Source organism: Poromitra crassiceps (genome assembly GCF_964638095.1).
Source record: "Poromitra crassiceps genome assembly, chromosome: 6".
In the NCBI taxonomy this organism is placed as follows: domain Eukaryota; kingdom Metazoa; phylum Chordata; class Actinopteri; order Beryciformes; family Melamphaidae; genus Poromitra; species Poromitra crassiceps.
Window position 1 is genome coordinate 4360168 of NC_139627.1, and position 12860 is coordinate 4373027.

The window sequence follows — 12860 nt, forward strand, 5'->3', positions numbered from 1 at the left end:
TGAGAGACCATTTTCCTATTTATCATTATTCTCTCAGCCATCACCCCCAAACTGGTTGCGTGGCAATCAAAGTACCCAATCTGATCTCATCTGATCGCGCTGACATTATAATATTAAACCCACTTTAAACATTACTTTCATTTATTCCACCACTCACACGATCTGGCCAGATCACACACACATACTCAATCAATCATAATCTATCATACTACACATAACACATAGCACATAGAACATAACACACAGCACATAACACATAACACAGCCTAAACAATAACACATTACCAAACGCGCGTTTCAATATCTCTAAAATCTCATCTCTTATTTCCATATCTCTTATACTCTGACTATTTGCTTTTGGGCCCAAGATCTATTTACCGTGCGACTTTTTCCAACTTTTTTAGAGTGAAAGACACTCCTTTTTCCATTTTAATCTTTCCAAAACTGCACACGTATTTTTGCCAAACGGTTTGTGTGATCCCACAATCAATCTATTTAAATTTGCGTTTTCTCAGTTGCCTCGCCAAATCGCTTACACACATTTAATTACTCCCTAGGCAACCGACGACTAGGACCGCATTACCTATATAGCCATAATTGATCAATCCTATGTATCCATAAGCAATACCAATCAATAATTCTAATCACGCTTGGAGGGCGGATTCTAATTATTAATTGTTGTCCTAGTTTACATTAGACAAATTTACTAAAAACTAACAAACATTTCTACTAGAGCAAAACTTAATCAAAGCAGTTATTACACAATCACTCCCACACTGACTTCGTTCTAAAAAACAATGTTCAACGTGTTGGTTTCATTATGTGATTCCAAGTCTATATCTGTCTCAGACTCTGTAGCTAGCTAGGCTATCTGTCTTACTTATCAGATCCGACTCTGTGTGCCAGTTAACCCCTGAAAAAGTCTCTCTTATTCTCCCTAAACACTAACAAACATTTCTACTATTCTAAAATCATTGCATTACTATTTAGGCTATTTAAATTTAAACAGTTCCATCTTCACTTCTCTCTCCCTACTAGCGTTCGTGCTGGTCGGCGAGACAGAGCAAACGCACAGCGCATCCCAATATTTTAGAAATAGGCCTACTCACCTGCCGTGCAGTTGCTCCATCCTGGCCGCCGATTGACCATCTCCGTCTGGCTCGCCACTTTGTCGTGTCTTGAATGCACCGAGAGATGAAGAGATGAACCACAGAAACATGATGTCTATTTAAAGTATTATTTTATTTGCATGTGATATCTGACATGGCTCTCTAAGAGTCATGGAGAAAGATGGTCTTGAGGGTGTTCTTTCTGACCTCTAAACCTCTGAACCTCTGTATATGAAAACTTCCTCCACTCAGGGCAACTCCCACTTTTAATGCTCTATCATCCAATCATCTCCCTGCTTAGATGTGTATGTGCTGTCTGTCGAACCACTACAGTGTGTCACCTGTCAATCAAACCCCCATCTGACAGCTGTCTCTTTCATCTTTGAAAGGGCCTGCACAGCTCCTTGCTCTTTCCTGCTTAGATGGCCCCACCAAATGGTGTTATCTGTGTTTACGATGGCTTGCAGGGTCATTGCCCCCTTCTCCTGTCCTCTCACAAACAAAGCCACTATCTAGTGTCCCAACAGAATGCTGCATGTCACTGCTTGAGTGCCTTTGAGCATGTGTTCATCCTCTCATAAACAAGGCCCCTGTTGCTCCTGTGTGTGCGTAGCCCTCTAAACTGTACTTTTGTGTGTAAACCTCCTAGTCACCCCCTGAGATGCTATCTAATCCTTTTGTTAAAACTCCTGTGTGTGTCTTCAGCTGTCTATTTATTGCTCCTTTCAAATGCTTCAAAGAGGAGCCTACTTGCCCCTGCCTGCCCTTTTCGTCTCACTAACCTCAACTCCCACTGATTTAGTTAACACTACACTTCATAACTGCACTCCTCTCTTAATGATAAAATATAAGATAATATAAACTATTAAAGGGTCAATGGGCCATATACCACATGCCAACTACAGTCCTCCATGAGAAACCATTCAAAATAAGCAGGAAATACCATAGAAATTGTCATTTTATTTTCCATAACTCAAACTAATTGGTTTAGCAATATGAATTGTGACGTGAGTTTGCAGAGGACTGACCTTTATTATCTGACTTTAAAATTAAGTAAATCATTACAAAGTTTGTGCAAGATAAGTTTTTAATAAAATAGATTTGGCATGCTATTAATATGTTGACATTCAGATCAGGAGATTTGATGTTCAGAGTTTTGTTTAATGTTGCTATCCACACTTTCCACATAAAAAATATACGGACGCAGACTACTTGGCAGCGTTATTTGATAACAATGTAACAATGTTGATTAATGTGTTATAGAGTACAATCAAATGAACACTGACATTTTTTAAGTTGTTTAGAAATCCATTCATCAGGGGCGGTTTTATGATGACACCTTTGGGTGGGCTCAGCCCCCAAAGCATGTATATGGTGAACCGCAGACCCCCTAGGGGGGCCAGGGGGCATGCCCCCCCGGGAGAAAATTTTGTACATTTTAAAGTAAAAATTTATCAATCTGGTGGACTTTGAGATCAAAATGAAGAGACTAGATCTAAGAAGAAAGCTTAATCAATTGATCAGATTCACTCTTCTTCTGCTTCTTCTTCTTCTTCTTCTTCTTCTGTGTGCGTGTACTTCTTAGCAGATACAGCTTCTTCTCACAGTTCCTCTGTTCTCCACCTCCACACAAAATAAATAAAACAATAATCTAAGAGTGACTTGAGGTTAATGAGGTACCAAATAAGTTAAAGGAATTAACTTTATAAACTGTATGGCAACCATGAATAAAGCTAACCTTCACACATAGCAAGCAACACTGCAACAGGCATATCAGTGGCTATTCTAAACATAGGCTACGATTTAACACGTTACCAAAATGGCTGGCCGCTTAGCATTATGAGCATTTGCATATCAACATACCCATTAACAAACAGCTTAGCACTAGTAGTTTACTCAGCTCAGTAGCTCAGTAGCCCCCTACAATGATGATCACAGGTACCAATACATTAGATGCAGGGCACATGATGTTGCTCAATTCACTTCATAGTCAACTCTGGTTGACTAATGAAAAAATTAATTTACAAAATATAACTTAAAATAAAGACTTCAACCAACTCAATGATCATGGTGTTTAACACCTTACTCACTATAGAAAAGAGACTTAATCTACCTTGGCTTGCTGGTGGTCTCTGTTGTCAGTCTGAGGCTCTCAAGGAGAAATAGAACACTTCCTTATTTCCTGGGTGATCAATTTTCCAGGAGTGTAGATGAGTAACTTCCTTTAGACCTAACCATATTTTCAAAATAAAGGTTGTATGTTGCATGCATTTCTCATCACCAATACCATTATTATTATTATTATTATGTTATGGCTTTAATGTAACTAACCTTAGCACTTCTAGCAGTACTACAGTGTTTTAGAACAAGCAAGGCTTACCAGAAGGCCGATATTTACAATACATGTCTGGCGTAATCCATATTGCATTTATGATCGCTTTTAGAGTCATGTAAATTCAATGATTAGCCTACAACTCCATCGGCCGGCTGGAAAAAGTGATTCACCTCAGCCAGCGTTTTTCTGAAAAGTTCAAAATTTCTCAGCTTATAAAAACTCTGATGAAAAAAATTGTGTTTTTTGTGCACCTTGTGGACTCTTCCTGTTGGCTTTAACATGGAAAGGGCGCTGGAGCTGAGAAAAAGAAGCTCAGTGGAGCCTTATTGTGCTGCTCATCATCATCATCATCATTCTTGTGCCCTTGCCTGGGATCATGTCTCTTTCTGTCCACTGACTTGTGGGGTAGCCCAGGGGTCAGTTCTCAGACCTATTTCGTTTTCTCCTTTTGTACACTTCACTTTGTAACCTTGGGGCAGATTATCTGCAGCTTTGGTTGTATTTGTTGTTATCATTGTTATGCAGATGACACAAAACTTTATATTCGGGTTAAATGCAACAGACTTTCCAAAGTTGCTACCTTGCATGACTGCCTGACTATGGTACAGCCTCCCTCAGAGTGTGAGATCAACACAGTTGATTGTTATACATGGCGACAAAAAAAAACCATCTTCATATTTGATCTGTGGCTCTAATTTTATTTTCTCGTTGCCATTATGTCTTTCTTTCTATTACCATACGTTTCTTTTACATACATATCTGTTGCTCCATTTGTTGTGAATCACTGTGTAGCTCTAGCTTTGAAACAGGTGTGTAGTGCTGCCGGATGGACGCTTCATCACTAAAGCATAAATGTCATGCAAGAGAGTCAATAAAAACAAATAAAATGGTCAAAGTTGTCATATTGACATTTAAGGTGTTTGTTAGTTAGTTTATTTCGATCAGAAAGCAAAGAATATTCACAGAATAGGAAAAAAAAAACAGAAGAAAACAAAAGATACATAAGGCTGACCGAAAGGGTTTTAGGGCTGAAGCTAGCTAGCTTATAAAATGCCCTTACCCTTTTTCCTTTACGTTATATGTAAACATATGCAGTACATATGCATACACATGGATACATACATGCATTGGTTTACACACACAAATAGCACATGCTCATAATTATTCATACATGCCTATACACACATAGGCTACCTACCACATATAATTACACATACATAGCTAATACCAAACTTACTACAGGAAATACAAGTGACCCATAAGTCCTGATTATGTACCATCACGTCTATACTTCTCCAGAATAATGTTTCTATACTTTTTTTTGAATTGCACAAGATTTTTACTTTCTTTGATCTCGTCAGGTAATTTATTCCACAGTTTCACACCACAGACAGATACGCACATGCTTTTCAGAGTGCTATGAACAATTGGTTGTTTGAAATTCAATCTCCCTCTCAGCTCATAACCACCTTCTCTATCACTGAACTGTTTTTGTATATTACCAGGAAGTAAATTATGTCGCGCTTTATACAGAGTTTGGGCGGTTTTGAACTCCACCAGATCCCAGAACTTCAGCGTCTTTGATTTATGAAACAGTACATTTGTGTGTTCATGATAACCTACCTTATTCACTATTCTTATTGCTCTCTTTTGCATGTTGCATATTGTCTGTAAGTTGCTTCTATAGGTGTTTCCCCATACTTCAACACAATAAGTTAGGTATGGTAAGAAGAGTGTACAGTACAGTGTTTGCAATGATTTGATGTTCAAAAAGTGCCTTGTTTTGCATAGAATCCCCACAGTGCTTGCTAACTTGGACCTGATATATCTGATATGTGGTTTCCAGCTAAAGTTGTGGTCGATTATTACTCCTAAAAATGTGTTCTCATGTACTCTTTCTAGTTTAACACTGTCAATCATTAATTCTACGGGAGTATTCAGATGTTTATTAGTTTTGCCAAAGATCATAAATTTTGTTTTTTTTGTGTTTAATGATAGTTTATTTGCATCAAACCACAACTTTAGCTTCCCCAATTCTACTGTGACAGCCTCTAACAGCTGCTGAAGATTTTCACCTACACAGAATATATTTGTGTCATCAGCAAAAATTACATATTTCAATACTTTTGAAACATTGCATATGTCATTAATGTACAGTATAAACAGTTTTGGTCCTAAAATCGACCCTTGTGGTACACCGCAAGTAATATCTAAGGGAGAAGATGTTGTAATGCCCACCTGCACAAACTGTTTTCGGTTTTCAATGTAGCTTTTTAGCCAATTTAGCCCCACCCCTCTGATCCCATACCTCTCTAGTTTTTGTATTAGAATATCATGATTTATTGTGTCAAACGCTTTCTTCAGATCAATGAAAACACCCACTGCATATTTCTTATTGTCAATTGTACTTGTTAACTCTTCCACTAAATCCGTTAGAGCCATGGCAGTTGACCTGTTTGTTCTAAAGCCATACTGACTGTCTGTAAGCAGTTCATATTTTTCAATGAAGCTGTCCAACCGTGCAACAAAGAGTTTCTCCAGAATTTTAGAAAACTGGGAGAGTAATGAGATTGGCCTATAGTTAGTAAAAATGTTTTTTTCTCCTGCTTTATATACTGGTGTCACTTTGGCAGTTTTCATTTTGCTAGGAAAGCAGCCCAAGTTGAATGACAGATTGAATAATAATAATAATCATCATCATCATCATCATCATCATCATCATAATAATAACAATAACAATAACAATAACAATAGGTGCGCTCCACTAGCCAAACAAATATCCCTACACCCCTGGTTTGAAAGGTGCTATATAAATACACATTACTTACTACTTACAGAATTCTCTCAATTGTAATTTTCTTATTTTTTTTAATTAACATGCCAAAACAAGTAAAATATCAGTTTCCTTCTAATCTAGTGGAACAAGTTCATCCTACAAGTTGTTGCTACGGAAGGATTTTAGATGGAAATTGTATAACAAAAAATAAAATCACTCATTGTTTAATGGGATATTTGCTTATACTGTAGATAAGAGGTTATTTATAATCTTATTTATTTTATCGCCATTTCTGACAATATTGAGTTAGGCGGAAGGACATTTTGGGCAGCCACGGAGCAACCTTGACATGGTGTATATAAGGGACGGAGTCTGTGACTGCAACCTCACTCACTGAGTACAACAGCAGTGACCAACCATGATGAAGTGGCTTGTCGTCCTCACCGCCCTCGTGGCTCTGTCTGAATGTCTTCACAGGTAAGTACAACTTGCTTGAAAAGCAACCTCTACCTTAATTTGTTAAACAATATTTTAAACTTGACTTGATTGAATTGTTGTAAGGAAATCATTCTATCTATCCTGATGGAAAACCTTAATGTATCAAGCCTATTATTCAAACTTGCACAAGCCTGCAAGCTGCAAGTAGGAGATGAGAGTCAGCTGCCTGGTCTCCTCAGCTCGGACTTGACGGACAGCCTTGCATTTTGATCCTTGGTCATTTGTGTATTCAGGATTCCTCTGATCAAGGGAAAGACTGCTAGGCAACAGCTGCACGAGAAAGGACTGTGGGATGAGTACAGGAAGCTGTACCCATACAACCCAATGGCCAAGTTCTACCAGACTGGCACTCAGACTATGACCAACGATGCTGACGTAAGTCCAGAGCAGAGAGATGATTTACATTTTTTATTTTGATCATCTCATTGAATTATAAGTCTAATAATGCACAAGTAACTGGTAGATGATAATATTGACTCAAGTGAAATGTACATCGACCTCTTTCACTGCTGCTGGACAAGGATTAAACTAAAACACAAAATACACATCCACATACAAACTTAATAGTTTGAACATACTTGTCATGTGCATGGGCGGAGGTTTTGTTTGAACATTGGGGGGGGGACAGATTAAGCAGAGGTCTGGTAGTCCTCCCCTGGAAATTTTGAGCGTCAAATACTGGCGATTTTTTTTTACATGGTCATGTGTGTTAATGTGCACCTTTATTATATGTTCTAGATGGCCTACTATGGGGTGATCTCCATTGGCACCCCTCCCCAGTCCTTCAAGGTTATCTTTGACACTGGATCCTCCAACCTCTGGGTTCCTTCAACCTATTGCACAAGCAGCCAGGCCTGCCGTGAGTAGCCTACCACTGTAGACTAGCATTGCAGCCCACATTCACTTCAGTTATCCACAAATAAGTCCAAGGTGCCTGACATTGTCTCAAATGCACAGTTGAAAAATACACAATTCCTTTGCAGAGAACCACCAGAAATTCGACCCATCAAAGTCCTCCACCTTCATCTGGGGCGGCCAGGCTCTGGACGTTTCGTATGGCACCGGCTGGATGACTGGATATCTGGGCACTGACACTGTTGTGGTAATAAAACACCCAGAACAAAATAAATACTTCTTTTTAGACCTATTTTTCCATTTTTGTTTTGTCTGTAATTGTGAGTGACAGCTGCCTTGTGTGTGTCCAGGTGGGTGGCATCTCTGTGGCCAACCAGGTGTTTGGACTCACCCAGACAGAAGCTCCCTTCGAGGAATACCAGGTGGCTGACGGTATCCTGGGATTGGCCTACCAGTCCCTTGCCGCTGACAATGTCGTGCCTGTCTTTCAAAATATGATGAACCAGAATCTGGTATCCAACCCGGCGCTCTTCTCTGTCTACCTGAGCGGGTACGGAAATAGTATGGAGTGTTTGTTTGTCGCATTTAGGTTGTTTGTGCTATTTTCTGTGATAGTAAAGTATACTAGAAAAATCGCACACGCTACCCGTGATTTTGGTCAATAATGATGTCACAATGCCTATGACATTTTTGTCAATAATGATGTCACTGATGACATCACTGATGATGTCATATACATTGTGACATCTTCAGTGGGACAAAAATTGAAACAGACAAACAGAGCCCACAGCAGTGGAATAGGTTTACATTTCTGGATCACCATCATACATACATACTGTACATACATACATACATACATACATACATACACACACACACATACTGTACACGTATGACATCTATAATTTATTCTCCCTCAGCAACGGGCAGCAGGACAGTGAGATTCTCTTCGGTGGTATTGATTACAGCCTCTTCACTGGACAGCTCGCCTGGATCCCCCTGACCTCAGCCACCTACTATCAGGTCAAAATGGACAGGTGTGAAGGAAAAACTGACTCTTGGCATAAAGTTGAGTAACTGAGCAAACGTAAGTCGTAAGAGGCCTCCTGGTCTGATCTGCTTTCTGCTATTCTTTCTTACAGTGTTATCATCAATGGACAGACTGTGGCTTGTAATGGTGGATGCCAGGCCATCATTGACACTGGCACCTCCCTCATTGTTGGCCCAACCAGTGACATCCAGAACATCAACTCCCAAGTTGGAGCCACTGCAAACCAATACGGAGAGGTGAGTCACACCGTGCCTTTGACTTTACCATAAACTTTCAAATTTCTTCAATCCACAGCGGACACAATGTATGACACTGTATTAAAACATTGACAGTAGGACTACAAAACGCCAATGAATTCAACTACTGTAGGGCTGCCTCACAAATGTGTACTCTGTGATCTTCTGCACACAGGGCACAGTCAACTGCCAGAACATGCAGAGCATGCCTGAGATCACCTTCACTCTCAATGGAAACGCCTTCACCATCCCTGCCTCTGCATATGCCACTGAGGTCAGAACCACACACACACACACGCACGCACGCACGCACGCACGCACGCACGCACGCACGCACGCACGCACGCACGCACGCACGCACGCACGCACACACACACACACACACACACACACACACACACACACACACACACACACACACACACACACACAGTTTCCATACCAGGAGGTGAAGCAGCCGGTCAGTAGGCATTCGATGGTGCCTCTGTAGAAGTCTTTGAGTATTGTGGGTCTCAGGCCGAACTTCTTTAGGCGTCTGAGACCGTGACACACACACACACACACACACACACACACACACACACACACACACACACACACACACACACACACACACACACACACACACACACAACCATCATACATGCAAACAGTGCTGAATCAATGGCATCATTGACTGTAAGTTAACAAAGCCATGAACATTTGGAAGTTAAATCCATTTTCTCCTGTCTCTCTACAGGACAGCAACGGTCAGTGCTACACTGGCTTTAGCGGGAGTGATATGAGCCTCTGGATCCTGGGAGATGTCTTCATCAGGCAGTACTACTCCGTCTTTGACTACCAGGCTAAATACATTGGTCTCGCCAAGTCTGTGTAACCAAGCAAGACACCTGAAGCATCATCTAGATCAGTAATTTTCTATAGGGGCAGTATGATTAAAGAATGTCTGTAATGTATAAGATGTCAACATGTTTTAGATTATTTTGCAATGAATAGATAAGCAATTAAAACAATTCTGCTAGCATAATATCTTCTTATGTTCTTTACGTTCTTCTGTGAGTCCGGTAACTACAACCGAATTGAAGTGGATTATATTCATATAGGATAGGAATATCTTTAGTTACCGTACCTCAGTTTTGTCCTGTTACACTGAAATGTCACAGTGACAGGAATAGGATTGCTCAGACTGTTCATCTCCGCTCTCTTTGGAGAAACAAGAGCCTTTACAGAGAATACACAAAGGATGGCCACTACCCTTTCTGTGTAAAGGCAGAGTGCACCAAGAATAGAATATTGAGCGGGACTCGGAATAGCGGAGGGCCAGGTTCCCTCTGAGGTTGTGATCTAGAAGAAGCTGATAAGGACACACATGGCTATGCCACAAGATAACCTGACCATCAGATCTCACCACTCTGGCACCATCTCAGCCTGTGAATAGGACCAGCTTGTTGAAAGGTGGACACGTTTCAAACTGAGAGCGGAAACCATGGAATCAACACTAATATTTTAATTTCACATGATCATGTACACAGTATCATAACAGTGTTTGTTTCCTAATCACCTTTAATCACTTTTGGAGATGACACTTCAAAGTCAGAGTTGAAAGCAATTAACATGTTTTTAGTTTTCTTGTTCAATTACATTTTTGCACATAAGGAATGGATCACACGTATTTCAAGATTTTCTCGCCACTTTCAAGAAAATTCTATTCAATCGTATTACAAAATGGGTAGAAACTTCTATCAGCAAAATTGTATGCATGCAAATGTGGGCATTTCTGACAATATTTTAAAATGTGGTATGCTCTGTTAAAGCACAATTAAACGGGCCATCCATTCAAATTTCTTCAGGAACTTCATTTGAAATTACATTTTGATTCACGGGTTGATTGCCAATGTGGAGTACTCCACCGTCGCAGCATGCTCCTCCTCGATGCTCCGGGCAGGGTCAGCAGGGGCTCTTGGTCTGGGGCTGTGCATCCACAGGTTAGCGTACAGCGCTGTGGGTTTCTGCTGAGGTGTAAAGTCCACGGTGGTGTAGACTATGGCACTCGTTTCCTGGGGGGGGGGGGGAGACAAGAAGACCATGTCGTCGAGTCACATCATCATCCGTCTATAGAGGAAGTGTGAAGTAAAAAACACAAGTCTGCCACTCAGACTCCTTTAAGAACAAGTGACACTGAGTCACGGCGGCTTTATGTCCTAGTTTAGCACTTACTGGGCCCTTCTGCTTTGATGAGTCAAGAGCTTCTCCACGTTGGTCTATGGACAAAGAAAAACAATATTTACATCCGTTATTTTTGACCATTCAAAAAATAGTACAGCATGTGCCAGTCTTGCTAAAAAAAAATAAAAAAAATAAAAATCATGAAATATAATATATTTCATGATTTCTTATTTTTCAATTTTTAACCCTAACCCCAAATTAGATATGATCTAATTTATGCTCAAATTAGATATTATCTAATTTGAGCATAAACTTTAAAGAAACTTTTAAATATGTTTGACTGCTTACTTTTTGCCTTGACTCTCCAGCAAACAACACCGATCGCCGAACTGATGCTCATCATAATTGCAATGGACACAACGGCAGCCAGTGGCAGGCCAAAGCTCCAGGGAACTCTGGCAAAGAGACAGAATACTGCATTTAGGTTCAATCATATTTCCCCCAATTAGAAAGCCCCGTTTGGCTGGTGAGCAACAGAAAAGGAGTCATTTGCTGAGTGTATACCTGGGACTGTCACTCTGGTCCTTGGCCAGACTGGGCCCAGGGCTAGTGGGCCCAAGGCTAGTAGGCCCAGAGCTAGTAGGCACACGGCTAGTGGGCCCAGGGCTAGTAGGGAGCGTCTTGTAGGTGTTGAAGGGTTTGATGGTTGTTGTCAGTGCAGGCTGAGGAAGGCTGTGGCGTCCTGAAAATTCTGCAAAATGCAGGAATATCATGCAAGTTTCCTATCTAGAATTACATTACATTAGAATTGCTCCTTTACAACCTAAGGGGGGGGGGGGGGAAGAACTATAAAATAGGATTGTGCAGTAACAATTAACTGTGGCAATGCAGTTTTGCAGTAACATCATTTTACATAATAGACTATTATTGTATAATACACAATTAACACATGGCTTTAGTAGGTATTATATGATTGCTTACTTACCAGATACTTCGACATAGTAGTCACTGTAGATGTGGGTTTGCGTTCCCAGGACAATACATCTGTAATAGCCTGTATCCTGTAACTGTGCATTTACTATTTTGAATTCAATCCAGCCATCTTTTTCAACTTTCTTAACTCTGCCTTTCAGAAAGTGGCAGGTAAAGCCCTTACTGTCTATCACCTTGTGACATTGTCCTGGGTACAGTCTGCAACACGACTTGTTGTAACTATTGTAGAATGAAGGGAATTCAAGTCTCAGCAGAATTTGTTCAGACTCCTCGATCTTCTGTTGTCCATCCGAAAGTTTCGAATGAGGAACATCTGGAAAACAAACATTTGTCATCAACGTTTCATTACAGGCACTACTGGCAAGCACAGAAAATGGTCAAACTTGCCACAAAGTCTTCCCACCGCACCTAATAGAAGAAGCAAGACAAAGGGAAACTTCATCTTCAATCAAATACTCGCTGAGGCTCAGCACTTTTGGCCCATTGGAGTTTGGCTTTCTTTCCAAAAGGTACTGTATATGGCCCCTCCTATAGCCAAGGAAGAAAGAGGAAGCTGTCAGTTCTCCAGCTGGAGGGCTGCAGAGCAGAGACACATGTTACTCAAACAGCTGACTAGCCCTTTGAGAATTGTTGTGGAACGGTTCTGATGGAAGAGTTCATTTTCAAAATCATTTTTTCCCACAGCGCCCCGCCGGGGTCACAAGATGGAAAAGTCAGGACACTCACTCACACTCATGGACATTAAAGTGAGTTTAGTGTGAATAGGGAGGGGGGGTGTATAGGATAGGAAGGTGGTAGCAGCCTACTGTATTGGTCAAACCAAGCAATTCAGCTATATTTA

The 12860-nt window shown here is 40.6% G+C and overlaps 2 protein-coding genes across 2 annotated transcripts; one reads left to right on the forward strand and one right to left on the reverse strand.

Moving 5' to 3' along the window:
- Positions 1–6638: 6638 nt before the first annotated feature.
- On the forward strand, positions 6639–9737 carry LOC310778813 (pepsin A-like; the record flags this gene model as incomplete). The annotated part of the gene is made up of 9 exons (XM_083639258.1): positions 6639–6697; positions 6952–7093; positions 7457–7577; positions 7702–7820; positions 7924–8123; positions 8494–8610; positions 8716–8860; positions 9036–9134; positions 9600–9737. The coding sequence occupies 9 exons, from the start codon at positions 6639–6641 to the stop codon at positions 9735–9737; spliced, it is 1140 nt and encodes a 379-aa protein (XP_083495384.1).
- Positions 9738–10521: 784 nt separating this feature from the next.
- Positions 10522–12755, reverse strand: LOC310778814 (uncharacterized protein; the record flags this gene model as incomplete). Its single annotated transcript, XM_083639259.1, has 6 exons — positions 10522–10917; positions 11078–11121; positions 11375–11481; positions 11591–11777; positions 12012–12332; positions 12746–12755. The coding sequence occupies 6 exons, from the start codon at positions 12753–12755 to the stop codon at positions 10738–10740; spliced, it is 849 nt and encodes a 282-aa protein (XP_083495385.1). The 3' UTR covers positions 10522–10737.
- Between the last annotated feature and the right edge of the window lie 105 nt (positions 12756–12860).